We start from the raw sequence: 27,412 nt of genomic DNA on the forward strand, positions 1-27,412 counted from the left end.
ATAAAATCTCTCCAAAACTGCTGATTTATCCAGCATATACAGTGTTATAATGTTAAAAAGTGAAAATTTTTTGTAGATTTTTCCAATTAAATGCTAACAAGTAAAAACAAACAAAGCTTTTTAGACTTGAATGGCACTATTTCCTGATAAATGGCTTTTTCTCTGTAACCTAGTGTGAGAAGGATTCATGTAGCGGAGATATAAAAGTAGGCTTGAGCTTTTCGCTTGCTGGTTGAATTATCACTTTGATTTGAACCTCTTTGTGTAAGACTTAACAAAAATAATTACATTTTTGCCAGCTGTGTCTCCATTGTAAGTGGAGCTATGGGCTGTAAATAAAGTATGCGGCAGTGAACTCGCTGCAGGTTGTTGGGATGTGAAAGGTCGACCTTCGTAAGTGGCACACTTGGCCTGGATACCTGCCATTGATCCCATTCATAAGCCAGACTGTTTTATCCGAGCACTTTGAAGCTACTCTCCTCGTGCAGTATCCCATAATGCCTTCAAAGGGAGCTGCACACAGTATCTGATGCTTTGTACACAATTGGACCCAATTCCAATTTGTTTTCATATTTGGTCCTCAGGACTGACAGTCTGCCATTTTGCAATGAAATCGGATTTGATTGTTCAGACAAGGTAGTCACTGATCAAAAAAAAATTAAATAAAAAATAAATAAATATATATCACACTGTAAAACAATTTGTGAAATTTACTAGCCATTCCTGAGTGAAAATTGTTTTAAAGAAATGGCAAGTAACAATGAAATTAAACAGGATTTTTAAGTAGAAAGACTGAAATAATTTTCAGTAATTTTATTTACAACAGTTAATTTAGTTTTATTTATAACTACTTTTTACAGTGCAGCTGTCATGGCACTGACTATAAAACAAGAGTCTGATTGTCCAGACTTAATCTGGTTTCAAACTACGTATTAATGTGCTTTAGATCTGGTTTGCAAACATTTCTCTGCTGTTTAGACTACAAACAATGAAACAGATTTCTTAATCTGGTTTCAAAATGCCTATGAATGTGCTTTACTGTAGATTTGGTTTGAAAACATGTTTTTTCTTTTCAGACTAAACAATGAAAACAATTTCAGTTGTATAAGTAAAAGTACTTCTACTTGCTTTTAAAGTGAAGTGTCAAGTAATGCCCTGTTTTTTGAACTGGCAGACTATTTTTAAGGTCCCATGGCCAAGTAGCTCATTATACATTTAAAAGGTCTGAATACATAATCATAACGTCTTAGCACATGTAAATGGTCTGCATGAGGTTTTATGTCTTGGACTGCAACACTCATGACTCTCTACGACTTTTGCAGAAATCCCAGAGGATGAGGCTCGATACTGGACCGGCAAACTGGAACGCATCAATGCTATGGGCATTCATGATGAGGTAAGACCTGTGCATGTGCAGCTAAACAATAGCATGCCTTCAATATTTCAGTACATGTGGGCTTAGTTAGCAAACAAGAGTCTACACTGACTGTCATTGCATATAATTACATGAGAAGAGGTTGCATGACAATTTTCTGAATGCATTTACATTGTGTTTGGCTACAGTTGCCGTTGTAATTTGCATCTAAAAAGGAAGTGTAGGCAGTGTTTACCAGAAGCACAATATTGCTTTTTAGCATTGCTCAGCATTATATACGTTAATGTGGAGTAATATGAGCATAACCTATAAACTTTTTAAACTAATGTTAGTTTTTAAAAAACTTTAAACTAATATTAGTTTCATAGCTGTGTTACTGAAACACTAGTTTTGAGGTAGAAATTTTCTATATGAATAGAAAAATATTACATCCAATTATTGAATATCTTGTTTTACTTTTGATTCTAGCTGTTTTTGTGAAAAAGAAAAATCTTGATAGTTAATATTGATCTTAGAATATTTAGAATTTTAAATGATCGATTTAACATTTTACTAAAGATTTATTTCAGATCATTTTAATGAGTATACCAATTTGACTTTCTGCTTTAAACACAAATCCTGACAGCTAAAAGAATAAGTACCCTATACTGTAGGTGTCAGTAATAGTTTGTAATGTAATAGTATTACTTTAATCTAATTTGAGATGGGTTAATATCATTTATATCTCAAACACCGTTATAATCACCCCTTTTGTAGGATGCAATAAATTAATCATTATCTTGCTCATCAAGGCTAATCAGTTATTTTTGACACTTATTAATTCTTATATTAAATCATGGCAGGTAAATATGTTGTAGTCTGTGAGTTATAAATGTAGGTCTGATCATATTTTCGCATTTTGTTTTCTGTTTCCCTCTTGTTTATTTAATAATTAGTGTCACAGCTTTGGTATGTGGTCAGCATGTGTGTGTTTTGAGCAGTTTTTTTTTTTTGTGCATTGTTGTGATCAATTAATAAAATATACACATGGGTATTTGTCTAGGACCTTGTATTAAAATCATTATTCAGATTTTTGGTAAATTATCTGAGATTATAAAAAATGTCTCTACGTTGGCTGTATATATGAGGTCATAATCTCTATGAATATTATTTCTTAAAAGAAGCAATATGTTGTTCATATATTGCTCTACTGCTGCTGTTGGAGTATAGCATGTCATAGCACAGGACTTTTCAACTTTCAAATATTTTATATCAGATATTATGTACAGCAGATACTTTTATCCATGTACAATGTATGTCTTTCACAAAATCAAGCCAAATCAAGGTAGTCCTTAAATTAACCAGTCTCATGACACACACACACACACACACACACACACAAACAGTTTGAAGTGAGTTTTGCTGTGGATTTGCATGCTATTTAATGGTTATTTTATTTATTGAAATCTGCATGTTCAGTAACTGAGGTTGTTAATTGCTTTAATAGTAATTCATTATTAATTGTACATTATACTTTTTTCTTGTTGTCGCTTACCATCTTCTTTCAATCTCCTTGTGTCAGTTTCCCTTACAGGATGAAGTAGCGGGACGCCCCCTGCCCTGTGCTGCCTCTCAATGTTGTGAGTGACAACATCCTACACTAGATGGAGTCTCAGCATCATGCCTGATGCTTCACTGTGCTCTCCACTCCTTTAACTTTACATGCTGCTGCTTCTCACCTTTGAGTAGCATAAATGTTAATCTATAGTCTGTTCACTGCGTATATGTTCACAAATGTTCACTCAAGCATCAAGAACAAGAGAATTCACATTAGAATTGCAATCATCAGTCTTTGTGAATGACTGTTTTTGCACATCTTCTTTCACTCTTGATTTTTAATTCCACCAGGCAACTATTTTGGATGGGCCGACAGTCAGAGTATGTAAAGTGTATTCAGATTTTATGTAGTAACCATTTACTCTAGATCAGGGTTGTCAAACTCAGTTCCTGGAGGGCCGCAGCGCTGCATAGTTTAGTTCCAACACGCATGCCATGTAGTTTTCAAATAAGCCTTAATGACTTGATTAGCTGGATCAGGTGTGTTTAATTAGAGTTGCATCTAAACTGTGCAGGGCTGTGGCCCTCCAGGAACTGAGTTTAACACCCCTGCTCTAGATTATTCCCTGGAACCCCCCCTGGACCCTCAAAATAAATATGCTTTCATATGCGCCCTTATGTGTTGAGATTTTCATGCACACTTTTCCCAAAATTTCCTTGAGTTTTAACCTTGTTGAAGTAATGATGTGTTCTTTGTGTACATTGTGAGCTCCTTGTTTTAGTTCTCCTGCACTTACTTCCTTGTACTTGTTTGTATTATGTGGCTACTTTGTTGCAAAGAGACACATTTGATTTCACTTAGATGATCAACAATTAGATTTGGGTTTTACATCTTTCAAGTAATCTTTTATTTACATTAACATTGCATATATAAACAGGACAGATTGGCATTTTATGTAGTCACCTGTAATGTTTCCCTGTCTAGCTTTGGATGACCTGGACAGTGCGGTGGATGATAGAGACAGTGACTACAGGAGTGAGACGAGCAGTAGTTTACCTCCACGCTACCATACTACATCCCAGCCCAACTCTTCACTTCACCAGTATCCCATGGGGCCGCGCTTTCAGCAGCACATGGATTCCTGTGCTGACTCTTTGCACAGTTTTGAATTTGACTATAGGGATCACCGTGCAAGCAGGTACATTCAGTTCCTATAAGTACTGTATGCATCCATATAGTACTATGCATTCTTCGTCTACAACTGTGCCAGTTTTACAACACTTTCAGCTCTGAATGTAATGTTTCTGGGATGGTAATTTCCATAACTCCGCTGTGAAATAGCAATTTATATATATGGTTGCAGATTATCCTTTGTTTGTTATGCTGAACTTTAAACGTGCAATTTGAGGACGGATTTCTAGTCTTTTAGACTTGTGATTTGTGTAAGAGAAAGAAACTGAAATGTGGTATTCTGAGATTGTGGTTAATCAGAGTCTCTTGTGTGGCCCAGTACAGAGCTAATCCGGATAATTCTTTTGCATCAGATCCCTTTTAAAAATACCGAGATTGTATTTCTTGTGGTCATTTAAGTTATGGTTGAAATGACATTTGTGTGTAATTTATGTATTTTCCCACCAGTTGTATCCATAATTTTGGGGGGTGATTTAAAAATCTATTTGTTAGCGAAGTGAAAAGCATTTAATGGTTTGGTAAGGACTGTAATTTTCACTTCACATTTCTGGTAATGCGCTTACATTTTGTTTTTTTTGTTTCATTTCACAACTTTAGTGCATCACTATTATCGTGTTCTTGCTCTCAAGCAGCTTTTATCTCTTATGTTGAAATACATATTTTTTTCTCTTTCTTTCCCCCTCCTCTTTATCCTCTTCCATCCTTTTTAATCTCTGCTAGAATTCCTAATCATAGGGGTAGAGTTAGGATTGTCCCAGTAGATTCAGGCATGGTTGTGGAGGATTGGGAGGTCAAATACAAACTACAGGGTAAAAGTACCCTGGGTGAGTTCCTTGATGGAGAAGAACAGGCATGGATTGAGGAACATGACAGAAAAAATGGTCTTGTTCATATTGAAAAGGCTTGCCATGATCCCATAATCAACCAGTTGTTTCCAATCAAAAACAAAAATGCATCATTAAATGCCGCTTACCCAGAAGGCTATGCTACTATTGACCGAAGGCGAAGGAAAAAAATCCGGGACCCAGGAGGGCTGGAGCATGTTGGAGCAGAGCATTTCCCACCCGATCTTGCATTTCTCCGTCAAAAACGAAGCGAGCTTGTGTTACGCCAAGTGAAAGAAATGGAAGAGGCTGATGAAAACATGATGCCATGCCTGAAACCATACAAAAATGGCTTACTCTACAAAACAAGAATGTGGGCCAAAAATAAGCTAGAAAACACACTGGAGAATTATGTTGCATATCAAGAGGAAGAAGCAGCTAGACAGAGGGAAGATGTAGGCTTTGATTCTGAGGGCTCAGATGAGCTACAGTATTCCATTGGCTCTGAGGAGGAGTTGGAGGAAATGACCTCTTTAGCTAAGGCACTCAGGGCTGAGGAGAGGAAAAATTATAGCCACTATGGATATTTCTCAACATATGGTAACCAAACTGAGAGGCTTCAAGGTTACCGTGATAAGAAGAGTGGAAAGGGTAAAATTGGTGGATGGGCTCCAGAGGTCATGCTGTCTCCTGTTGAGGAACCTAGTGATGAATATGTCGATCCTATAGATGAGCTGCAGTGCCTGGTTGAAACTGTATCAGAATATCTAGCTGAAAAAGAAGAGGAGATCAGTAAATATGGATCTTTACCCAAGTCTAACAAATCAAGGCTGTCATCTCAGGGTAGTGCAAAAACAGAATCTGTTGGAGATGAGCAAGGTATCACCTCTAAGGAAGTGATAGATAAACCCATAGATGCCAAAGAAAGAAATTCAAGTGGTGCTTCTGACCATGGAGTGGCAGGGATGAAGAATGCCATGAGTTCATTATTTAGCTCTTTAACAGATAAAGTTGTATCCAGCTCAAAACAAGTGGACTCTGAGTCTGTTGAACAATCAGAGAATTCAAGTAATGTTCCTGTTAGTTCTGGTATATCCAAATTATTTTCCTTCATGCCAAAGTCTGCAAGTCCCACACCAGTAGCTGTGGTATCCCCTACTCAGGATCCTCAGTGTGATAGGAAGTTTTCAATGCCATCTATTTTGCCTTTCCAGCCATCTGATGCCAAGTTGCAAAGGGTGGACCACTCAACTCAACCAATCAGAAATGAGCCCAACAAATACAGTGTTGTCACAGCTCACAATGAGACATCTTCTGTGAATTCAGTGTTGGGAAAGGGGAACACTTTCACTGGAGATAGTGTTGTGAATGGAACAGCCAAAAATTTTACTTTTTATGCGGAGAAAATGCAGCCAGGTGATCAGTCCAGAGTTTTGAATTGCAATACAAAACTCAGTACAATGCCAGATGCATATAAAGTCGCTGATGGTGAAAAACCTAAAGCTTTTAAAAATATCTCCAATGAGATAAATAGTGAGAAAACACACACTGAGCCTATAACACACAAAGCTGCTGAAGAGTCAGGATTTTTCAGTCCTTTTAAGAAATCTCTCAGTTCATTAATCTCACCTGGACCTCCAGTGCCTCCTCAGACTCAAACACAGACAGTTTTTCCTGTTTTCAGATCAGCAGAAGACATTAGGGTAGAAAAACTTTCAGACCAGTCCTCCCTTACAAAACAACCTTTTGTCTCTTCTGACAATGTATCTGTCCCACAACCTCCAAAGGCAGAAGGAGGGCTGTTTTCTGGATTGTTTAAGTTTGCATCTGGTGAGGATTCAAGTGCATCCAAAAGTATGCCACAAAACTCAGTTAAGACCGATCAAACTCTTCCTGCCCCAAACAAAATTACAGGTGTAATTCCATCTTCAGTTCATGACAATGCAAAATCAACAACACAGAACCATAAAGAACCTGAGGCAACTGCTAAGGGGAACACAGAAACAGGCTGGTTTTCTAGTATTTTTAAGATGGCACCAACTGAAGATCTGCAGCCTGTTACTCCCCATGCCCAAAGGCCTAATATTCAGAACTCTCCACTGCCTCCAGGGTCAAATCAAAATGTACCTAGGATACAACATCAGAATCCATCTTCGGCTAAAGAACAAGTGCAATCTGAAGTCCCTCATGATACAGAGCAAAAAGCATCTCAACATGAACGTCAGGGCCTGTTCTCTGGTTTGTTTAAATCAGCTGCATCTGATGATACATCAGGTGCCCAAGCATCTACTAATCAACCACATCAAGGAGGCTTACTCTCAGGAATCATGAAATTTGCTTCTACAGTTGATATGACCACAAGTACTCAACTCAATCAGTCACAACAAAGGAGTCAGTCTGCTCAAATAATACATCAAACCCAACCTCACACCCAACAAAGTGCATCTAATCCTCTTTACTCAGGGCCATTAAATGTTTCCTCCACAGAAAATAGACCCCCTCAACAAAAAGACTTTCAGCAACCGTCAACATTTGCAAGTGCACCACCTCAACAGGGAAGTATTTTATCTGGCCTTTTCAGATTTGCCTCCACTGACAAGGTTTCAGACACTGACACAAAGATCTCCCAGGAGCAACACAAATCATCAAGTGCAAGTGCCTGTCAAGATCCTGTACAGCATAATGCTGAGGGACAGAGTTGCAACCTTCTTCAGCAGTCCAGAGTCCAAAATAAGCAATCAGACCAACGTGAAAAAGGCATATTAGATGGCCCTAGACAGAGTGTATCCCATCAAGGACCTTCTCAACAAGATGGCTTTCTGTCTGGGCTTTGCAAGTTTGCCTCCTCTGATGTTTCTGTCTCTCAATCAACACAACAATTACAGGCATCTAACAATCAGTCCACTCCACTTCAGCCAAAAATAAATGTGATGGGACAAAGCCAAACATCTCAGGGACAAAGTCAACCATCTCAAGAACAAAAACCCCAGTCAGGTGGTCTCTTCTCTGCCTTTCTCAAAACATCCTCCACTGAGTCACAGGAACTAAATACACTGCCTGTTACACAGGAAAGTAAGGAACATTCTTGTTTGCAGCAGTCAGCTGTGACAAAACAAAGTTCTCCTGTAGCAAAGCAAGATACTTCCTCTCAGTCAGGAATTTTGTCCGGTCTTTTCAATAAACTCACATCCTCGTTTGAAGATGTATCTCCAAACAGCCAGAATTCGTTTCAACAGAAACAGGAGCAGCAACACATACCAACAGAGATTTCCACTCATCAAGGTCAATCAAATAGAAAGCTACCTCAAATACCTCCTCAGAATCAACATGCACTACAAAACCAAAAGCCCTCTACTCAACAAGGTTTCTTATCTGGAATATTAACCAGGAATACAACAGCGATTTCCCCTGCCAAACCAGAGAATGTGGTTATGGAAGGATCCCATCTGAAGTTCAATTCTTTAGGACTTCTGAGAGACAAAGTATCTGACCCAAATAATGTGCCAAACATCTGTGACACAGAGAGCCTTGATTTGAGGACTCCAGCAAGTTATGCTCGGTCACAACAGAATTGTGCTGCATACACATCTAATAGCACCAGTAATTTACCCCTCTTATATAGCTCACAAAACTTTTTGCTCTCAAGCCAAATAAGAAACACGTCATATAGCACTGAAAATCTTAGTAGCCTCCCTCTTGGTTACCCATCTCAAGCAGTAATGTCACAGGAATATTTAAGGCAGAGTTATCCATCCTTACATAGTGCATCTGATCAATATGCCTACCCACAAGCCTCTTCTTCATATGCATTGGGACATAGTCCCAATGATGAACACTCATGGATTCAAGAATCTATATTGTGGCAACAGCTGAATGATCAGTCATTAGGCTGCTATCCTGATGGACATGGAACTATAGCTAGTGATCAAATCCACAAATCTTCTCAGTGTCTGAATAAGATAGACATGGATGTTAATCAACAATATTGTCCTACTCAGCCATGGATGAGTTTGCACACTTACCAAGAAGAGAGCAATAATCAACCAGAGTATTCTAAAGATATTCACCATAGTTCTATGAGACAGAGATTGTGTAATAGCCATAACAGTTTGGATGTTATTAGTAGTCAAGAATTTGAGGGTGTATTGAATTTGAGCATGAAGAATAATGCTAAATTAGGAAAGTGGCACTCGTTTAGTGCAGATAGTTGTTACAGTCTAAACAGTATTTCATATCATGAGGGATATTATGAGGAAACACCTCCACATCTGTCTTACTCGGCTAATGGACAGTATATATATCAAGGCACATCAGAAATTTGCAGTCAACCTGGGAATAATGGAAGCTATATTAATGTAGCTACATCTCCCAGTCATTTGAATTACTCTTCAACAAGCAACATTGATATGGAGGAACATATGTATCTTGAGGAGTCAGAGTGGTATCAGCAATGGCTTTCACTTTTGGACCAAGGGATGTGGTGGCCAGCAGATGATGGAAATTGTGGATATTTTGTGTACACTGATTATGAGTACATTTATGCACTACTGACAGATGTGTCTGGGCAGTATGTCTATGCATGTGCTCCAGAACAAGATTGGGGAAATACAGGGGATTTATATCCTAATGCCTGGCTGTATAATGAGATGGTTAAAGTTTGTGGTTTTAAGATTCCTCTCTACAATGAAGATGAGCTCTTTTGGATTCCAGGGCAAGACCAAAGTGAAGCTGAACTTCTGACTGCACCACTTGACTTGTCGGCAGCCTATAGAAAAGGTAACCAAATCATGAATCTGAACCTAGAGCGTTTCTCTCGGATGTTTGAGGATTCTATTCTTAATCAAAGACAGCAAGCTCTAGATTTTTCCACTTATCAATTTAACAAGGTTAAGATGGATGCAAAACAACAGCTCCAAAACAATTGTCGGTACTGGAATCCTTCTCAGGAAGCTGTTGACCTCTCATATCATGGTGCCAACCACAACAGTGCAAATCTCAATAGCAGAGGAATAAAAGAACTGCTATCCCAGAAGGTTTCCATTTCATTTGGTGCTACCCCAACCACAAATTCACCTACCACAGGTGTCTACAGCTGCTATCAGCCTCAACAGAGGCGACGTTCATCCACTGGAGTGCAAGTAAAGCATATAGATGATGTTTCAGAAGAGGAGTGGAGAAAGAGAGTACAGCCTGGAGAGGAGCAGCCCAATCGACCCATTAAGAAAATATCCTCTTTTCTATCCTCAATTGTTGGCAAAAGTTCGGATTCAGGATCAACCAAAAATAGAACTGTCTCAAGGTCACCTAATGCCAAAGATGCTCCATACACAGAACAAATTCAAAGCAAATTTACTAAAGCCTCTGAAACTCGACTTGGTGATCAGCAAGCCAAAAACATGATCTCAACAAGTTTTCATAGTCTTAAATCAAAGATCATAAAGGATGACTCCTCCTGTGCAACAACTCAGTCAGAGAGCACAAATCACTTGGCATCCAAACCAATTTCAACAACATCTGGTGTTTCAGTATCATCTCCAACACAGTCACCAGCTTCCACAACTCCTCAAGGTGCATCCACTTTAAGCTCATCTCAGAAACCCAAACTGGCTAGACAAGCCACAATGTCACAACAGTCCTCTGTTCCTTTAACATCTGTTGGTTCTACTACTTCAACTTCAAGAGACTGCTCAAGTGTAACCTCCAAATCGGCCTCTCCAGAGGTTTCTCAGCCAGTAGATACACATGGTGGAAAGCCATCTGAGCAGTCTGGTGGGTTTTTAACCCTTTTCAAGACTGCAGTGGGGATAGAAGAGGTAAAGTCAGATCCCTCTAAATCTACTCAGTCAGTATCTAGACAACCAGAGAAAAATGGATCTGCATCTGCTGGCAGAAAAGATTCAACAACAAATCAAGACAAAACTGGAAAGTCTAGTCTTTTTGGGTCAATAGGTGATATTTTTAACATAGAAAGTCCTTCACCACCAAAGACAAATCTGCAACATTCTCCCTCACATCTGCAGTCAACTAATGTACTAAATGATGTGAACAAAGACAGCTGCCAAACAAAAACAATTCCTAAAGGTATTCAGAAGCACCAAACGTTAAGTGCCTCTGGACAAGATGGTCAGTCGGAATTACCTAGTGTATCACAGTCATTTCAGGGAAGGAGTGTCTCAGCATCTCAGATATTTTCCCCTGATGCTAACAAGGTACCAATGCCAGGGAGATCTCAAACTATGCCACCAACTGGGGAGACAAAACCAGAAGCCCCCTCCAAGCAATCTGGTGGTTTGTTTGGTTTCTCTGTTGGGGATATGTTCTCTGGGGCCACAGCCTCTAAAGAGGAAGGCAAAGGGCTACTGTCCATATTTGGTGGTTCCAGTCAACAACAAGCTCCATCTCAAACTGGATCTGCCTCTCCTCAAGAAAAAATGGATGGTGCATCTGCAAAAGAGCCACTAGGCAAAAACATCCTGACTTTGTTTGGAGGGTCCAACATTCAACAGACTTCACAACCATCTGGATCCTCAAGTCAAACGCACATACCAGGATCTGCTCCTCCCAAAGAGACTCAAGGTCTGAATTTATTTTCTGTGTTCAGTGGCACTAGTACACAGCAGTCTTCAACACAACCTGATTCTTGTAATCAAAAACAAACACCAGGCACTGTCCCTCCAAAGGAAACATCAGCCATGGGTTTACTCTCCATGATAAGTGGTTCTGGCACTCAGCAGACTTCACCTGGATCTGGAACTGATCCACCAAAAGATACACCAGTAACAGGACTGTTATCTATGTTCAGTAGCCCTAATCAAAATCAGACATCACAACCACGCTCTACCACACAGCCTGCACCCCAAGGGACTGGGCAACAAAAAGAGCCCCTGGGTAAAAGTTTATTTTCTATGTTTGGTGGTTCAGGGCAACAACCTTCGCAGCAGGCAGGATCAATTTTTGGTGGAATATTAGGTGGATCTTCAAGCTCTACCGAGAGTCCAGCAAAAGGTTTATTTTCTATGTTTGGAGCACAAAGCCCACAACCACCAACTACCAGAGTTCCAGGCACTGTCCCTACTAATGAGCAGACCGTTAAACGTACTACTTTGTTGGATGGGTCTAACTCCCAACAAACTCCACCACAATCTGTCTCTTCTTCTGCAAAAGGAGCAATCCTTGCAAAGGAACCACCTAAAGACAGTCCAGCAAAGGGTTTAGTTTCGGACTCTGTTATAGCCAGTCACCCAACAGCATTACATCAAGGCTTGACTCCTGAGTCTGTTGTCCCATCAAATGAGCCATCAGTAAATAAAATATCCTCCTTGTCTAGTGCACCTAGCCTTCAGGAATCCCCACAACAACCAGATTCAGCGTCAACTTCTATTTCCCTTGATAGTAAAGAGTCAAAGGAGCCACAAGGTAAAGACTTGATCACTGAACAAATTCCACAGCCAGTTTCTTCTCAACCCTCCTCACTTCTTAGTGGGTTGCTATCAAATGAAACCCCTGGTAAAGGTCTTTTGGCAAACCTCACTGGGGCTATAATTCAGCCAAGTGAGACACCAGTTACACCAAGCTGTGATCCAACTGTATCAGCACCAAAAGCCCCACAAGAAGTATTGACAACGGTTGATGGTAGATTGGCATCTCCTGAATCTAGCAAGTCACCGACACACCAGGAGGATTCTTCTGCTCAGGGTGTTGTACCACCAAAAGAGGGAGTGACCTCAGGCTTGTTGTCAATGTTTTCTGGGTCAGGTTCTCAAAATGCTCCTTCTCAAACTGGGTCTATACTTGGCGGTATTTTCCCTGGTGCCTCAGGATCAAAGGAAATTCCTGGAAAGAATCTGTTTTCTATGTTTTCTGGACCAAGTTCACAGCCCAGTGCAGGTAATGCAGGGCCTAAACTCGAGAGTAACAGTCCAGGGGCTTCTACCTTTAATGAGTTACCAGGAAAAGGTTTATTTTCTGTGTTTGGTGGATCAAGTCCACAACAGGCCACTCCTCAGTCTTCTTCACTATTAGGAGGTCTTCTATCTGGAGTCGCTTCTAAAGATGCTCCTGGAAAAGGTCTTCTTTCCATGTTCGGTGGGCCTAATTCAACACCTTCACCTAGTCAAACAGGACCAACATCCAAACCATCTGAAACTGAGGGGCTGTTGAAGGTTGCATCATTATTCTCTCGAGGGGATGCCACTGAGGATAATAAATCAAAGACGGTGGGCTTTAGCCTGTCAAATTTGGGCTTCATGGAGGAAAAGAAATCAGGACCACAGAATGATGATTCCAAGCATTCTATTCCCTTGGCCGATCAACAAAAAACAGCAGCCTCCATGACTCCAGTCTCTGCTGATATTGCTGACAAAAGCTCAGATCATATTGTTGAGACAGTTGCTGCTGAGGGGAGTAAGCTAGATGTTACTGTAAATAATTCTAGTTTGCATGGAGATGCTTTATCAAAGGAAGTCGATTCTAACTCAGAGCAGAGTACAAAAACAGAAATCCAGATTACAGATAATCAACCTGAGCCTATAAAACAGACTGATTCAACAGAGCCCAATGCCTCTGGCTCTGAGGAACTTCAACATCATGAACAACAGAAATCTGTCATAGACTCATCAGCTGAAGCAGTCAGTGGGTTTATGTCTAAACTTTTTACTGGTGCCAGTTCAGCAACAAATTCATCAGGAGGTCTCTTCTCACAAACAACCACAGAAAAAAACTCACTCTTTGGCCTTCCAAGTAGCTTGCCCACGGAATCTATAAAAAATGACCTTTTCAGTATGTTTAAATCACGAGAAGTACCCAAAGCAGCTGACATAGCACCATCTGTTACCTCTACTCCTCAGTCTCTTCAGTCAGTCCAAGATAAGAATGCACATAATAATTCACTGTCATCTTCTGGGGATGTTACATTATCTGGAGACAAAGATGAAAAAGATAAAGTAGAAACCCTTTTACCCATGAAAGAAATGCCTGCTAATGATACTTTGAGTAATTCAACAGTTGAAAGCGTAGATCCCACAGCAGCATCCAGCTGCCATCCAGTTGAAACAATTGTTAAGGAGCCTTCTGACGGCGAAGTAATACATGAGAAAACCATTGTCATTGTTTCTGAACCTGAAGCAAAGGATACAGACAAATCAATATCTGCAGTAGACAGTAGTTCAAAAGTGGCTCAAAATCCTCCAACAGAAACTTCTCAGTCTATATTCGGCATGTCAAGTATAACAGCACCCAAGTTGGGTTTCATGGCTGGAGCTGCAGATGCTGGGAAGTCTTTTGGATCTTTCTTTTCTTCACCACCCTCAATACCAAACACGGAAAGTGGCAAGCTTCTTTCTGGGCTTAAGTCATTTTCAGCAGGCCTGTTTCAAGAGGAGAAATCAAAAGAAGAAACATCAGCGTCTTTGTTTGGAACAAAATTGGGTTTTCCATGGCAGAAAGAAACTCCAGAACCTCCTAAGCAACAAAGACCTCCAGTTGTTACAACCCAACCTAAAGTTCAAAAGAATGAAGTTCACATTGAGAATATTACAACTGCTGAAATAGGGCATGACAATTTTATGTCAAAGGAAGACAATGCTGAAATCACACACCCTGTTGATGTTAAACAAGAAATTGTTGCAAATTCTGAAGTCCAAAAGAAAGAATTTGTTGTCCCAGAAAATGACACAGATAAACCTCAAATCAGTTTATCCACTCCTGATCCTCCTCTTCAAAAAGAATTGGAAATCCATATCCAGACCCCACCCTCTACAGATGACTCTTCAGGATTACAGCAGGAAAAGGACCTTTTGATTCCAAAAAGGCTAGTAGTAGCATAATAAATGGTTTTATAAACCATTTATGTTGCACTGAGTTTACATGCACAGTCATTACTCTACTCTATTAAAAAAAATAAAAATAAACAACAACATTATTTGTTTTTCATGTTGTTCATCTATCAATTTCTGGGCTTTGGTCTCTGCGATGGAATAATTATTAGAATAGTACTTCTAGTAGTGCTCATGCAAATCTGCTGAAGACCACTTAACCCATGAAAAAGTGCTATTTATTATAGTTATGCCTATAATGAATACTCAAATTCAAAATTTAGGGGCTCATTTTAATCAGAATATCTCAATATGCTGAGTAAGAATATTAATGTGCATGTAAACATGCTCATTGACTTTAGTTTTAGCTTTAGTTTACGAAAATGGTGGCTTTCCCAATGTGTGATTTGTTCCTTCTCAGTGCTATGTGATTTTTGTATAGTAACTGTGCTTGGGTTCCTTGTAACTTTGTATTTCCTTTTAGCTGTGTGTAGCATTTACTGTGTTTCTTAATTGGAGACTTGCTAAATGGATGTAGTTTTAAAAGTCTTAATTATTGTAACTCACTTGTTGCTATTTTTATTTGTTTCGTTTCTTTTCAACAACACTAGCCCTGTGGACTCCAGTCGTTTTGGATCTTCAGGAAACCTCAGCCAAGCTAGTTCTCAGCTCAGTGAGACTGGTCAAGAGAGTGCTGCCTGTTCAGAGTTAGAGGAGTCCTACCATTCCTACCACAGTACTGGCTATCGACCATCCAGAAATGGGCATCACCCTACCAATGGACATACATCCTGGGGGGAAGATGAGGGATTGAAATCCTCTCAAGAAAACGGAAAGGGTATAAGCAGCACCATAAAAAAGGAAGTGGTTTCTCAAGTGGACAAAATGCCTGATAAAACTCTCAAAGGGTAAAGATATTGTACTTGCTTACAGTGATTTTTACAGTGCACATTTTGCATAATGAATATTCAATAGCATGAATTTCTTTTTTTTTATACAATGTTTTATTTTTCTAGCTTCAGGGACGATGGAACGCCTTTGCCATTCTCTAAATCCAGATTGCGCTGGCTTAAGGCAATCAACAAAGTGAGAGTTCAACTTAAGGAGGTATAGTAGGGAGCTCATACCCTCCATCTCCTTTGTCTTCCTTTTTCAATTGATCCAGTTTCACACTTGATCAAACACTACCCACATCTTTTTTCCTATAAACCTGCACCAGTTATCAGCATCTTATCGATCAAAATTATCACTTGAATTTGATCTGCTTACTGTACCTTTATTGCTTTCCAGTAGGTAAGTATGAATTGGACAACCCCATTCAGCTCATTCATGAACATCTGTTTAGGATTGGTTGAGTTTCACCATTTAAGATTTAAACTTGTGAAATGTACATTTTTGAGGCTTTGTGGAAATAATTTTGGTTGGTTGGTGGGTGGATGGTTGGTTGGTTGGTTGCAACTTGGAGATATTAAATTCACAAGTGCAATGAATGTGATGGTATTCCACTATGGTACTCTATCAGCTAGGCAAGGCATGCTGGATTCTCAGCCTAGACCTCACAGCCTTAATCTGCAAGGGCCAAGGTCAGGCTCTGAAGAGTTGCTGTCTGATATCGCTGATAAAGTCTCAGGGAGTAATTACGCATTGAGCGGCAGGGAGCTAGAGATAGCATGTGTCTTGAAGAGTATTTAATGACTAGTTAAACGAAATTGGGGACTTGACTTTTAAAGTTCCCTAAGTAAAGTACGTGGCTATTGCTTATGTCTTATTATCAAAGTGGAATACTGTATGTTAAAGATGTAAATACAGCATGTTGATTTAAAATGTATGTTAAGTAATTATGTTATTGTAATTATTTTATGGAAAATATATAAAATGATTAAATAAAATAATTATTTTAATGGAAAGATAACAATAAAAGGCCAGTATTAAATATTCGTACTTTTTCAATAAATCATTTAAAACCAGTTTATTATAAAATATTATAAATTATTACAAACTCTTTCGTTATTGCACACGCGCGCGCACACACTTTTATTTTATATTTTTAATTTGATATTTTAATTGATTTACCCAAATGATACATTTTTAAATTAACTGCTTGATGATATATATTATTATCATAATATATACAGTATATATTTTTTTCTTTTTGTTCTGTTGTTTGTTCTATAAATGTTTCCCTATGTTACTCCACTTTCTTTCACTCTCTCTCTCTTTCTTTCTCTTTCTCTCATCTTGACAGCCAGTAATTAGCTATGCTGTTGTCCCCCTTCGTTTCTTTCATTTGAACGCACAAATTTGAGTGTGTGAGCCACTAGAAATAAATTAACATTGCGGGCACTTATGTGGCTTGATCACCTCACATCGAGTCTTAATAAATCCAAATTAATAGTGTCACCAAATCATAATGGCAGATCAGATTAATTCCAGCTTAGATTACTTTGGATAAAAAGTGCCTGCTTAAGATTTTATGTAAGAGAATGTCTTTTTTTTTTTTTTTTATGTATAATGTATACAGGTGGAGTAATTTATTCCGATAGCCTAATGTCGCTCATGCTAATTAAGTGGTCTCACATACGGCACTCTTCATTGAGGCTCCATTATATTGATTGCTGCTTGAGACTTGTAGTGGATGCTTATGTAAAAGCTGCTAAATTAATACAGTGGAGACAATGGGTGTGGTTTAACACACTGCTTAGCTGCATACATTTTTGTGTGGAGAAGGACATAAGAAATTATTAGAGTTAAGCTTATTCTTATAAACATCTACACTGAAGGAGTTTACAGGCTCTTGTATGCTATTTTACAAGCATAAATCAAACACAGATAGGACATTTAATCTAGATGTCCACACCTCTCTGCTTTAAAGGTTTAATAAGATTTGGCGAATCCCCTGATTGGCCCCATTATCTTTAGTATGGTTTAAAGAGATCTTTTTTTTTTTTTTTTTTATGTTCACATTGTATACCATATCACACCTTATTTATAATGGATTGTTGAGCAGTATTATAACATTCCTATCATTTGGTAAATGGATTGTACATTATTTCTGACTCTTTGAGTATTTATGAAAGGGGAAAAGTGCATTGTAACATGCACATGTTTAATAGCAGGCAGGCACACAGCAATGCCGATAAGAGAGTATAGGGAAATAGAGGAGAGATGGAATGCTGGCATTTTGACAATTCCAGATTAGCTTTGTGCTGGAATACATTGCCAGAGGACACCGTGAATAAGAGCGAGTGAGTGAGGGAGAGAGAGTGAGGAGGATGTTTGAGGCAGAGATGCTCCACTGTGACTGTGTCACACTAGCCTAGACTGGAACCCACTCTACTGTGCCGATGTCTGTGTGTGGAGAGGGTTGTGTCGGATTCTTTGTTCAAGATGTGTTGGATTGCCAAAGCAGCCGATTGGATAAGTCCTTGCAGAACAGGAGTGTTGATTAGGTCAACCATTTGAAATCCAGAAGCATTTGTATATGCAGGTGGTTTGGATGTTGTTGAATCTTCAAAGTGAAACTTGAATTTTTTATTTAATTTTTTTTTTTACTTTTTTCCTGGAGGTAAGTTTTGTACTTTTATGTACTTTTTCAGTCTTGTGATTGATTGAATTGTATGAAAATTGTCAAGAAATGTCGTGGTCATATTTCACCTGAAAATCGAAAGACCGAAATATATTTTGCACGAAGATAACATAGTCTTTTAATGGAACCTTTTTTTGCATCTTAATGTTATTGGTTGAAATAAGTCCTGATCACTAGTTAATGAGGTTCATCTGAAAATGTTGAATGCATGATGGTGTGTTTTATAAACTAAAGTTTGAATATTTATTGTAATTGAATTATTATTAATAGTGTAGTTCGGTTTGATAAGTTTTCTGCTTGTGTAAGTCCTAAAATATAGTTAATTATATTATTTAAAATATATAAAAAAATACTCATTCTTTCTTGACTTATATTTGAAATTTATTTGTGAAGTATAGTCAGTGAAGTATAGTTGTAAGATAGTTCTATATCATTTTTTCTTTTTCAATAATAACAGTCATATTGTGAAATATTACTAGCGGTTTTATATTATATGTTTTAAAAATGTAATTTATTTCTATGATGCAGGGTAAATTTTCAGCATCATTACTCCAGTCTTCAGAGTCACGTGATCTATCAGAAATCACTCTAATATGCTGATTTGATGCTTAGTTATTGTCCATTATTAATTGGTTATCATCAATGCTAAAATCATCAATGCTTTTTTTTAATGGGATTCTTTGAATAAAATGTTCATAAACGGCTTTTTAAATGTCAATCTCTTCTAACATTATAAATGTCTTAACAGTTTTGATAACTTTGATGCATCCTTGCTGAATAAAAGTATTCATTTCTTTTTTACCCCAGACTTTTGAATGGCTGTGAATCATGGTTTCCACAAAAATATAAAGCAGCACAACTGTTTTCAACATTGATGATGATGATGATGATAATAATAATAGTAATTAATAAATGTTTCTTGAGCAGCAAATCAGCATATTGAATGAATTCTGAAGGGTCATGTGACACTGATGCTGAAAATTCAGCTTTGCATCACAGGAATGATAGATTTTAAAATATATGATGATCAAAAAACAGTTATTTTAAATCATAATAATATTTCACAGTATTACTGTTATTACTTTATTTTTATGATCAAATAATTGCAGCTTTGGTGACCAGAAGACTTTTCAAAAACATTTTAAAAATCTTAATTATTCCAAACGTTTGACTGGTAGTCTATATATTCTTGCAGTTATGACACATTCTAGACTGTTTCAGTCAGCTAAATTATTCAGTTTTAACAGAAGTCAGCAGAATTTACAAACCAATATTTCACACTGGCTCAGGACATTGTGTCGTTCTTATTGTTGAGTTGAATTTAATAAAACGTATTTGTGACTTGTCCTAGGTAAATCAGGAGCACCACTACTAATGAATGAGAGCTGGTTAACCTGAGCAGAGGCAGATAGTTTCTTATTAGAAATTCCGAGGCATATCCATCTCTTGGTTGGAATTGCAAATTAGGCAGGAATCTGAAATATTTTGATACCTGAGCTATCTGCGGAATAAATGTCTCAGAAATTGGTTCACAATCTCATTTAATTTCAGCAAGTTTAACCAGACCTTTTTAGTCACATATCAGTAATGGCCTCATTGGTCCTTCAAAGAGTGTCTCATTATTGGTTTCTGCCAACTGTGCTCTTATCATATGAACACAAAATTCAACTGTTTGGGTGATGTTGGACAGAGGTTAAACCTATAATGGGAATATTTAAATGTGACTTATGAAATTCAGAGTATTTAATATATACCTTTATTGTAAGTTACTGTAGCGGGGGACATTAACTTCAATTAAATACAAAACTAGAGCACACTGGTTATATAGAATTTTAACTTAAGCTGTTTTAACTTAAAGTAATTAAAATATCTCAAAGTGCTCCATTTGAAAGTATGTCATTTCCTGTATTAAATGTTAAGTTAAAAATCCATCATAAAATGTGCTGTCCCTGACATTCATTTTAGCCTATTGGAGACATGTGGCAGCCAGCCAAAATGTGCCCTTGAAAGCTGCCAACCTAAACGTTCAATGTTGAAGTCACAGTAAAGATCATGTTGGCCATTAAATGCTTTTGAAGAATAACACACAAGGACAGTATCTGAATTTCAATGACTGCCTTATTGCTAGCACATATTACAGGAAATAGTTTATTTACAAACCTGCATTATATCAGAACATTGTTGATATAAAATTGTGAACTAAGGCTATAATCATTATGTACACATTATTATGAGTACTTCAATATCTAATTTACAGTCATAATAATTGATATTTCAACCTTTATTTCAATGTAGTACAGTATTTGTTTAAAATCATTGAATATGGTAAAAGTGTCTCTAAATAAATGAAAAAGTAAAAGTGAAAAGCCTTCTGTGTACAGACGAGACTAGCTAACATTTTGTCCTGACAGGCAGGAAATAGGGTGAAGCTGCTATTAGACCCAGCAGGTTCTGCTTAACAATCATGATGCACAGTGAATACAGCTGGGCTGTCACCCTCCCCGTGCTGTAACAGTTACTGTTAGAAGAGCTGACAGGCAAGAAGATAATATGTTGTGTTCTGTGTGGAATATGCCCCACCAGTTTGGCAATGTCTGGACCTGAATCATTTCTACAACTGAATGCGTCAAGAAAAAAATACAATTAAAGTTTGCATATAATCATGTGATTTGATTAAACACGTATAACTTTACTCCTTGAGCTGTTTTTGGACCCCATGTTCATTAGTGCTCTTTTTCAGCTGCATATGTTTTAACATTATTACAGTTGTCTTGATGAATAGGTTATTAGCAAGCTATGACCACAGTGTGCCTTGTACATCCTTGTGAACACTGTAAACCGTCTATAATCCATTTAACTTTTTCAGTACATGGCAGAGATCCAGATATATTCATTCTTACCCTCTCTCTGTAATGTGACTTTTTACTTGGGTGTGTGAGTGTTGGCAGTGTGGATACCTTTAACCTGTAGCATTTATTAAAGTCTCATTAGAATAAATTATGAAAATGCATTCAGCGCCTCAGCTGTGTGCTGACTGTATAGAATGTAATGAAATATACGGTCACAAGCTTTGTTCGAAGCAACAGTGTCCTGCCTTTGAGGTAGAATCTTAACCGATTGATTTGGAACGGCCTACGTGGGCTCCAACTCAACTGTCACACAAATAACCTTAGAATTAGACTAAAATAAAGTATTTTTGTTGGCTGCACAATTAAAATGACTACATTTCAAATTGGGAGTGCCTCTGTAGGCACCTCACTAGGTTTTAGAACTGAACAATAGCATCAAGAAGTGCAAAAGACTGAATGGCCATGAGCATAAATGTTGATTATTTTAGATGGATTGTGCATGCTTATATTTAATTGATTGAAATTTCAGTATGCATGTCAAATTTTAATAATCTATGCATGCCATTGTCTTCAAATGTCAGGTATGCGTGAAGCTCTGTTATGATCTTGACTGAAAAACGCTTCCTCGTGTACTGTAGGTGAAATGCAACAGCTCTGTAATCGCATGCACCAGAGCTTCAAGGTTCTGGTCAGCACCTGAGGCACACCCCATTCTAAGGAATGTTGTCTCGGAGTCGTTCCAATGAGCAAGATGAAACAAATGGGTCGGGTGAACTCCAGCAAAGAATGTCTAAGAAAAGAGATCTTGGCAAAAAGAGGACCCAGAGTCCCAAGGTCAGTCGGAGCATACGCAAGAAGATCCAGAAGTTCTCCAGGGATCGGGGGAGCACACTGCCTATGACTCCCAGCACTCTCCCGTGGAGATAGAGGATGACATGTTCATCTGTGGCATTAAGAGAGATCCCTCTACTCATGAGTGTAGTCTTTCAACTCAGCGTAGTTTTGAAAGTCAGACTAAAACCTCAAAGAGTGCCGTTATTGGGCAGGGGAGGCGTAACAGTGATGGCAGTATCACCATTCCATCCATCATGGGAATGAAAGGATTAGAGCCCAAAGACCAAGCAGAAGAGAGTGGATGTGTAGATGGAAGAGGTGCCATGGATAATAAACCAAGCCGAAGTAGGGACAAGGACAAGAAAAGAGAAGTAGGGTCAAGCACCATAGTGGAGCACATTTTGAAGGAGCTGCAGGGGATTAATAAAATCCAAGAGGAGATATCAGATTTGCGACAATACCTGACGTCTGTAAGTGGCTCAGTAGATGAGGTGTCTTGCTGCGTAGATGCTGTACTGTTGGAAATTGAGGAGCTGTATTCAGTTGGTGCTGTAGGGAATCCATCACCTCGAAGAGTTGTGACTCATCAAAGAAGTCCAGGTAGGCCGAATGCCGTTCCTCTCCCGCAAAGTAGAAATAGTAGCCCAGTAGTAAAGCATAGAAAATTGGAGAAGAATGAAGGTAGACCTCTGTCTGCTAGACCGAACGTATCGGGGTGGGATGAGGAAACTGATTACAGAGATGTACCAAGAACCAAGTTACGCACTCCCAAGACTTCTGACAACTTGGCTGCACCTTGTTCCAGATTTAAGAAGTCCAGCTACTGTCATCTTTATGGGCAAGAGTTTACAAGCACTAGTTCCTTATCCTCAGGCCACAGTTCTAACAGTCGAGATCCAGAAGGAAGTTATTATTCTAGAGAGGTTGACTTAGAGAACAGTAGTTGGAAACGTTCGGAAATGCAGTTGAGCGTGAGTGGAGAAGGAGGATGGAGTGAGGAGGATTACTGCTCCTGCCAGAACAGTGCAGACGATTTGGAAACTGTTGGACACCCAGACACCACATGGTACAGGTACAATGGTGGCGAGACCAGCCATTCATCACGTAGCAGCTCTGAACACCTATCCCTACTGTTTGGAAACCATGATTCCCCATCCAGCTCATCTAGTGTTGTAGATTGGAGGCATCCTAAGAATCAAACTATTAGTGACATTGGCTGCGACTGCACATCAAATTGCATGTACTCTCGCAGTTCTGGATACCACACTATGGATGCATATGCTGATGAATCGTGTAGTGGGCCTTCCCGAAGCCTTAGTTGTTCAACCGTTGGAATGACAGACTATGATGACGGTTGCCAAAATCTACACTCCTCTTGTGAGCATTGCCTCTGTGATGTGGATTCGGAGAAAGACTGGCCAGAGGGGGCTTGCACAGATGTGTATGACCCAGATTACTCTGAAAATACGGACACTGAAGAGTCACAGCCATCTAATCTAGGATATGATGTTGTAAAGATAAGCAAAGCCATGCTAACCTTCCACTCTGCTCTAAGGGGAGCCTTGACAAAGCTTGACACACCTGAACCTCAGTGTCTAGATGAGGACACCAAGTCTGTAGTCCCAAGTCCCTGCAAATCCAATGACCTTGAAGAGGATAGCCCCACATTCAGTGAATCAAATGTAGACACTGTTGAACCTTCTGATGGTGCACCTTTAGATCTCAGTGTGTCTCCTCAAAAAGGCATCGAAGCTTCATTCCATGGGAAGGACTTGAGAGAATTACTAAACCGGCAACTTTATTCTCAAGCCTTTGATCCTCTACTATCGACTCCTAGCACGATTTCCCCTTCACCTACTCCAACTGAATACTATGCATTAGACCACTTAGATACTGTAGAGGAACCTCTAACAGATCAGAATCTGCAGTGTATTCCAGAGCTTAGCCCAACACATGTGGATTTGAGTTCAGGGATTGTTGATTCTTGTGCTCAACAAATGGCATTTGGCTCAGGTAATAACAAAATGAGTCCAGAGGGCACCGATTCAGAAACACTGGAGGCAGATGTCAATGGAAAACAGGCGGAGCATGGTCTTGACAATGAACCTGCCCTTGAAGACCCTCACCACCAAAAGTGCCTTGCCAATATTCAACGTGTGCTGAAAGAGAAGAGACATCGACATAGATTATCCAGGCTTGCCAATGCCTCAAAGAGCACTTTCTCTGAGGAGGAATTTAAACAAGGTACAAAAAATGTCTTTGTTTTTGTTTAGTTATACATGTAATTAAGTTGAACAAAATGTTCCCACTTCTGTGAATCTTTGCTTATTTTAATACTGTTTATCAATTGTTGTTCTTTTCTTTTTTCTTTATTGTCCTGCTCTGTCTTTCAGAGGGAAGCAGGGAACATGACCAGGTCATGATTATGTTTTGGTCAATTCTGTCGTTATTTCATTTTTTATTTTTTTCCATTAACGCCAGTTTTTCTTTGTTTTTCATCCAAAGTTTATTTGAATGCATTATTTTTGGAGCATATGATACATGTACAAGGCTGCCTGCTACTTGAGTTTGCCAAATACAGAAAGTCTGACTTTAACACTCAATGTTTTGTCTTTTAATGGTTACATGTGGTGTTTGCTTCTGTTTTGTTTTACTTTAATGTGATTTGCCTTTTTAAATTATTAATAATTTGAAATGCTGGTCTTCGTGTTGCTTTTAAAAGCAGTTGAAACATACTGCATGCCCTTGGGGAACTCTAGCTATCCAGCTGTAGTTCCATTTATCTGAGGAAGAATGCTCCTGCCATTTTAAAAAAAACAAAACAAAATGGTTCACCTCAGATGGAAAACACAGCGACAGTTTGCTAAATGTTTGTCAAGGTTTCACTCGTTTCTGTCATCAAGTGAAAAGTGTTTTTTGGGGTGTGTTCATATACAGTAATTATCCTGAAAGTTAGGGGTTTAACCCCCTTTTTTGCTGTGCATTACAAGAGTATGTGTGTACTTTCAAAAGTTGATTTCTATTTTCCCCCTTTCATTGATTTTGCTCTGATCTTATGATTTGCATGTCAGTCATTTCGATCAGATTAAGTATTTTCATCATGAGGACTTCATCTTCAATACAAAGTCATGTTTTAGTTGTATTGTTTTGATTTGCTTTCTCAGACCTTTTGGTGAAACTCAGCCAATTCAGTGTCCTCTGCATTTATCTTAGGTGATGCTCAAGTTGAATTACTTCCCATGTACACATTGATTGATCTAAACTGTGTTTTTGATGCCATAGGGCAAAGAAAATGGAGAGAATTCAAGACATGCTTGGATCAAAGCTGGGTAAGTTTCTCTTTAAGCATTATTGCTAGTTGTTAGTTGCATTGCTTTATTTTACTTTTTCTCTTTTTTTGTTTTTTGTTTTTTTGTTATGGAAGTATTTATGAAAATATAGAATTATTTATAAGAACTTAGTGACATTTTATTTACACATTCATTGTCTATGTATTAATTATTAAGCGTGGAAAATACTCCTATACAAAGTGTTGATATCCACAGAAATGGGAGTGGAATATTTGGAATTGACAGTATGCCAGATCTTCGCAAGAAAAAAGCTATTCCTCTGGTTAGCGATGTGGTAAGTACTCTTTCCATGTGTCCTCACCTTGCATTAAAATGAACAAAAGCTACATAAGATTTTTTTTAAATTTTTTTTTTATTATAATTCTCAACGTGGTATTGTTTTCCTATAGGAACATAATCAGTCCAAATCTTGCTAAAATATTACTTGTTCAATCTTATAACATTAGGTAAAGACAATATTAAGTTGACAAATCTGGTTTAGACAAAAACATCAGAATATGAGCAGTTTTAAGTTTCATAAGCAATAAATGGCAACCATTATAACTTTAAATTCTGACTCAAAGATATAAAGTGAAGTAAAATCAACTCTCTGATCTCTCTCCTCCCCATGAAAAACATAAAATAAAATTTCTACAACTCTTTTGAATGCATTCACTCTGCATGGTCAGGCTATGGTAAGTTTTGAGTATAACCCATATGACTGAACCTACTTTTTTGTGTATATCAAGATAATACTGCATCCACAGGATCAGTATTGCTGTAATAGTTTGCAAATAAACAGCTAGAAAACATTGCAAAAGTAGGCTGTTACAATGAAATAATAATTGTTAAATAACTTCTGCTAATACCATAAATACATTTATTATTATATATAATATGACTGATATTACAATAAAAAATGATTTTGTACTTTAATGAATGTATTTGCAAACCATTTCAACCTTACTTGATATACTGTATAAGCAAGCTAGCAAAAAATGGTTCTTTCCACTGGTTTACTTTTATTAGTTTGACTTTTCCTCCAACATGTTTGGGCCATCACTTTCAAAGGGCTGTTTTAAAGCGGGTTGTTTGATTCTGTTTAACAGGGTGTTTTAGCTTCTGTTTATACCTAGGCTTATCTGTAATGGTTTTGTTTCTTCATTAACCCCTCATCCCTTTACTGCACAGTGGTTTCTCCTTTGAATTCTGGGACTCCCATAGTCACCACCCCTAGTTTTGAAGTTCTGAGTTTTTGCTCTTTGGCTTAGATGTTTATTTTTGACATCTGGATTCCACTTGGTTTCTGGCATCTCTTTCACCAGTGGTGTTTTAAGAGGTTTTCTATTGGTTTGCACCGTTCTAACATTTATTCTTTGTATGATAGTCTCTGGTCCAAGCCAGGAAGGCTGGCATTGCATCTGCGATGGCCTCGCGCTCCTCCATAAAAGATGAGGAACTGGTTAGTTTAACTTCTGTCTGTTTCTGACTATATTAAATAGTGTTTTCTAAATAAATATTTGATCACTTTTACTCTTTCACTTCTACAGAAGAACCATGTGTATAAGAAAACACTGCAAGCTTTAATCTACCCCATTTCTTGTACAACACCTCACAACTTTGAGGTATGGACGGCCACAACGCCCACCTACTGTTACGAGTGTGAGGGGCTTCTCTGGGGCATCGCGCGTCAGGGCATGCGTTGCACGGAGTGTGGGGTCAAATGTCACGAGAAGTGTCAGGAGCTGCTGAATGCAGACTGCCTGCAGCGTAAGTATGAGCACCTGTGCTATGTCTGAACCAAAATACTTGCTTGACAGCTTCCTACCTTCATCTGTTACCTGAGAAGGTCACATTTGTGGGGTTCACACACAGCCTGGGTTACTTTCACTCAAAGGCAGACAGATAGTCGGTCAGAAGATGACATTATTTTTACATTTACTCTCTATGTTAGACATCTGCCCTGTTGAACTCATTTACCCAAATGGACTTCCTTCAGTGACATCTTCCTTGTTGACAGGTCCATTAGCCAAAATTAAGAAAATGATTTAGAGGTGATGCTCACCGTAAAATAA

The 27,412-nt window shown here is 38.4% G+C and overlaps 1 protein-coding gene across 4 annotated transcripts in view; it reads left to right on the forward strand.

The window, feature by feature from the left end:
* The window catches only part of unc13bb (unc-13 homolog Bb (C. elegans)), an 80,757-nt gene that overhangs the window by 24,806 nt on the left and 28,539 nt on the right, over positions 1–27,412 (forward strand). For 3 of the 4 annotated variants that reach the window (XM_058788569.1, XM_058788570.1, XM_058788572.1), the window contains 9 exons: positions 1,323–1,396; positions 2,937–2,994; positions 3,897–4,110; positions 15,351–15,647; positions 15,756–15,846; positions 25,291–25,337; positions 25,554–25,632; positions 26,725–26,799; positions 26,888–27,107. In XM_058788569.1, the coding sequence (XP_058644552.1) occupies positions 1,323–1,396; positions 2,937–2,994; positions 3,897–4,110; positions 15,351–15,647; positions 15,756–15,846; positions 25,291–25,337; positions 25,554–25,632; positions 26,725–26,799; positions 26,888–27,107 (1,155 nt within the window). Of the gene's footprint in view, positions 1–1,322; positions 1,397–2,936; positions 2,995–3,896; positions 4,111–15,350; positions 15,648–15,755; positions 15,847–24,146; positions 24,253–25,290; positions 25,338–25,553; positions 25,633–26,724; positions 26,800–26,887; positions 27,108–27,412 lie in introns of those variants that run through there. The other variant, XM_058788573.1, reaches the window with a different exon arrangement.

The sequence above is a fragment of the Onychostoma macrolepis genome, chromosome 10 (genome assembly GCF_012432095.1).
Source record: "Onychostoma macrolepis isolate SWU-2019 chromosome 10, ASM1243209v1, whole genome shotgun sequence".
In the NCBI taxonomy this organism is placed as follows: domain Eukaryota; kingdom Metazoa; phylum Chordata; class Actinopteri; order Cypriniformes; family Cyprinidae; genus Onychostoma; species Onychostoma macrolepis.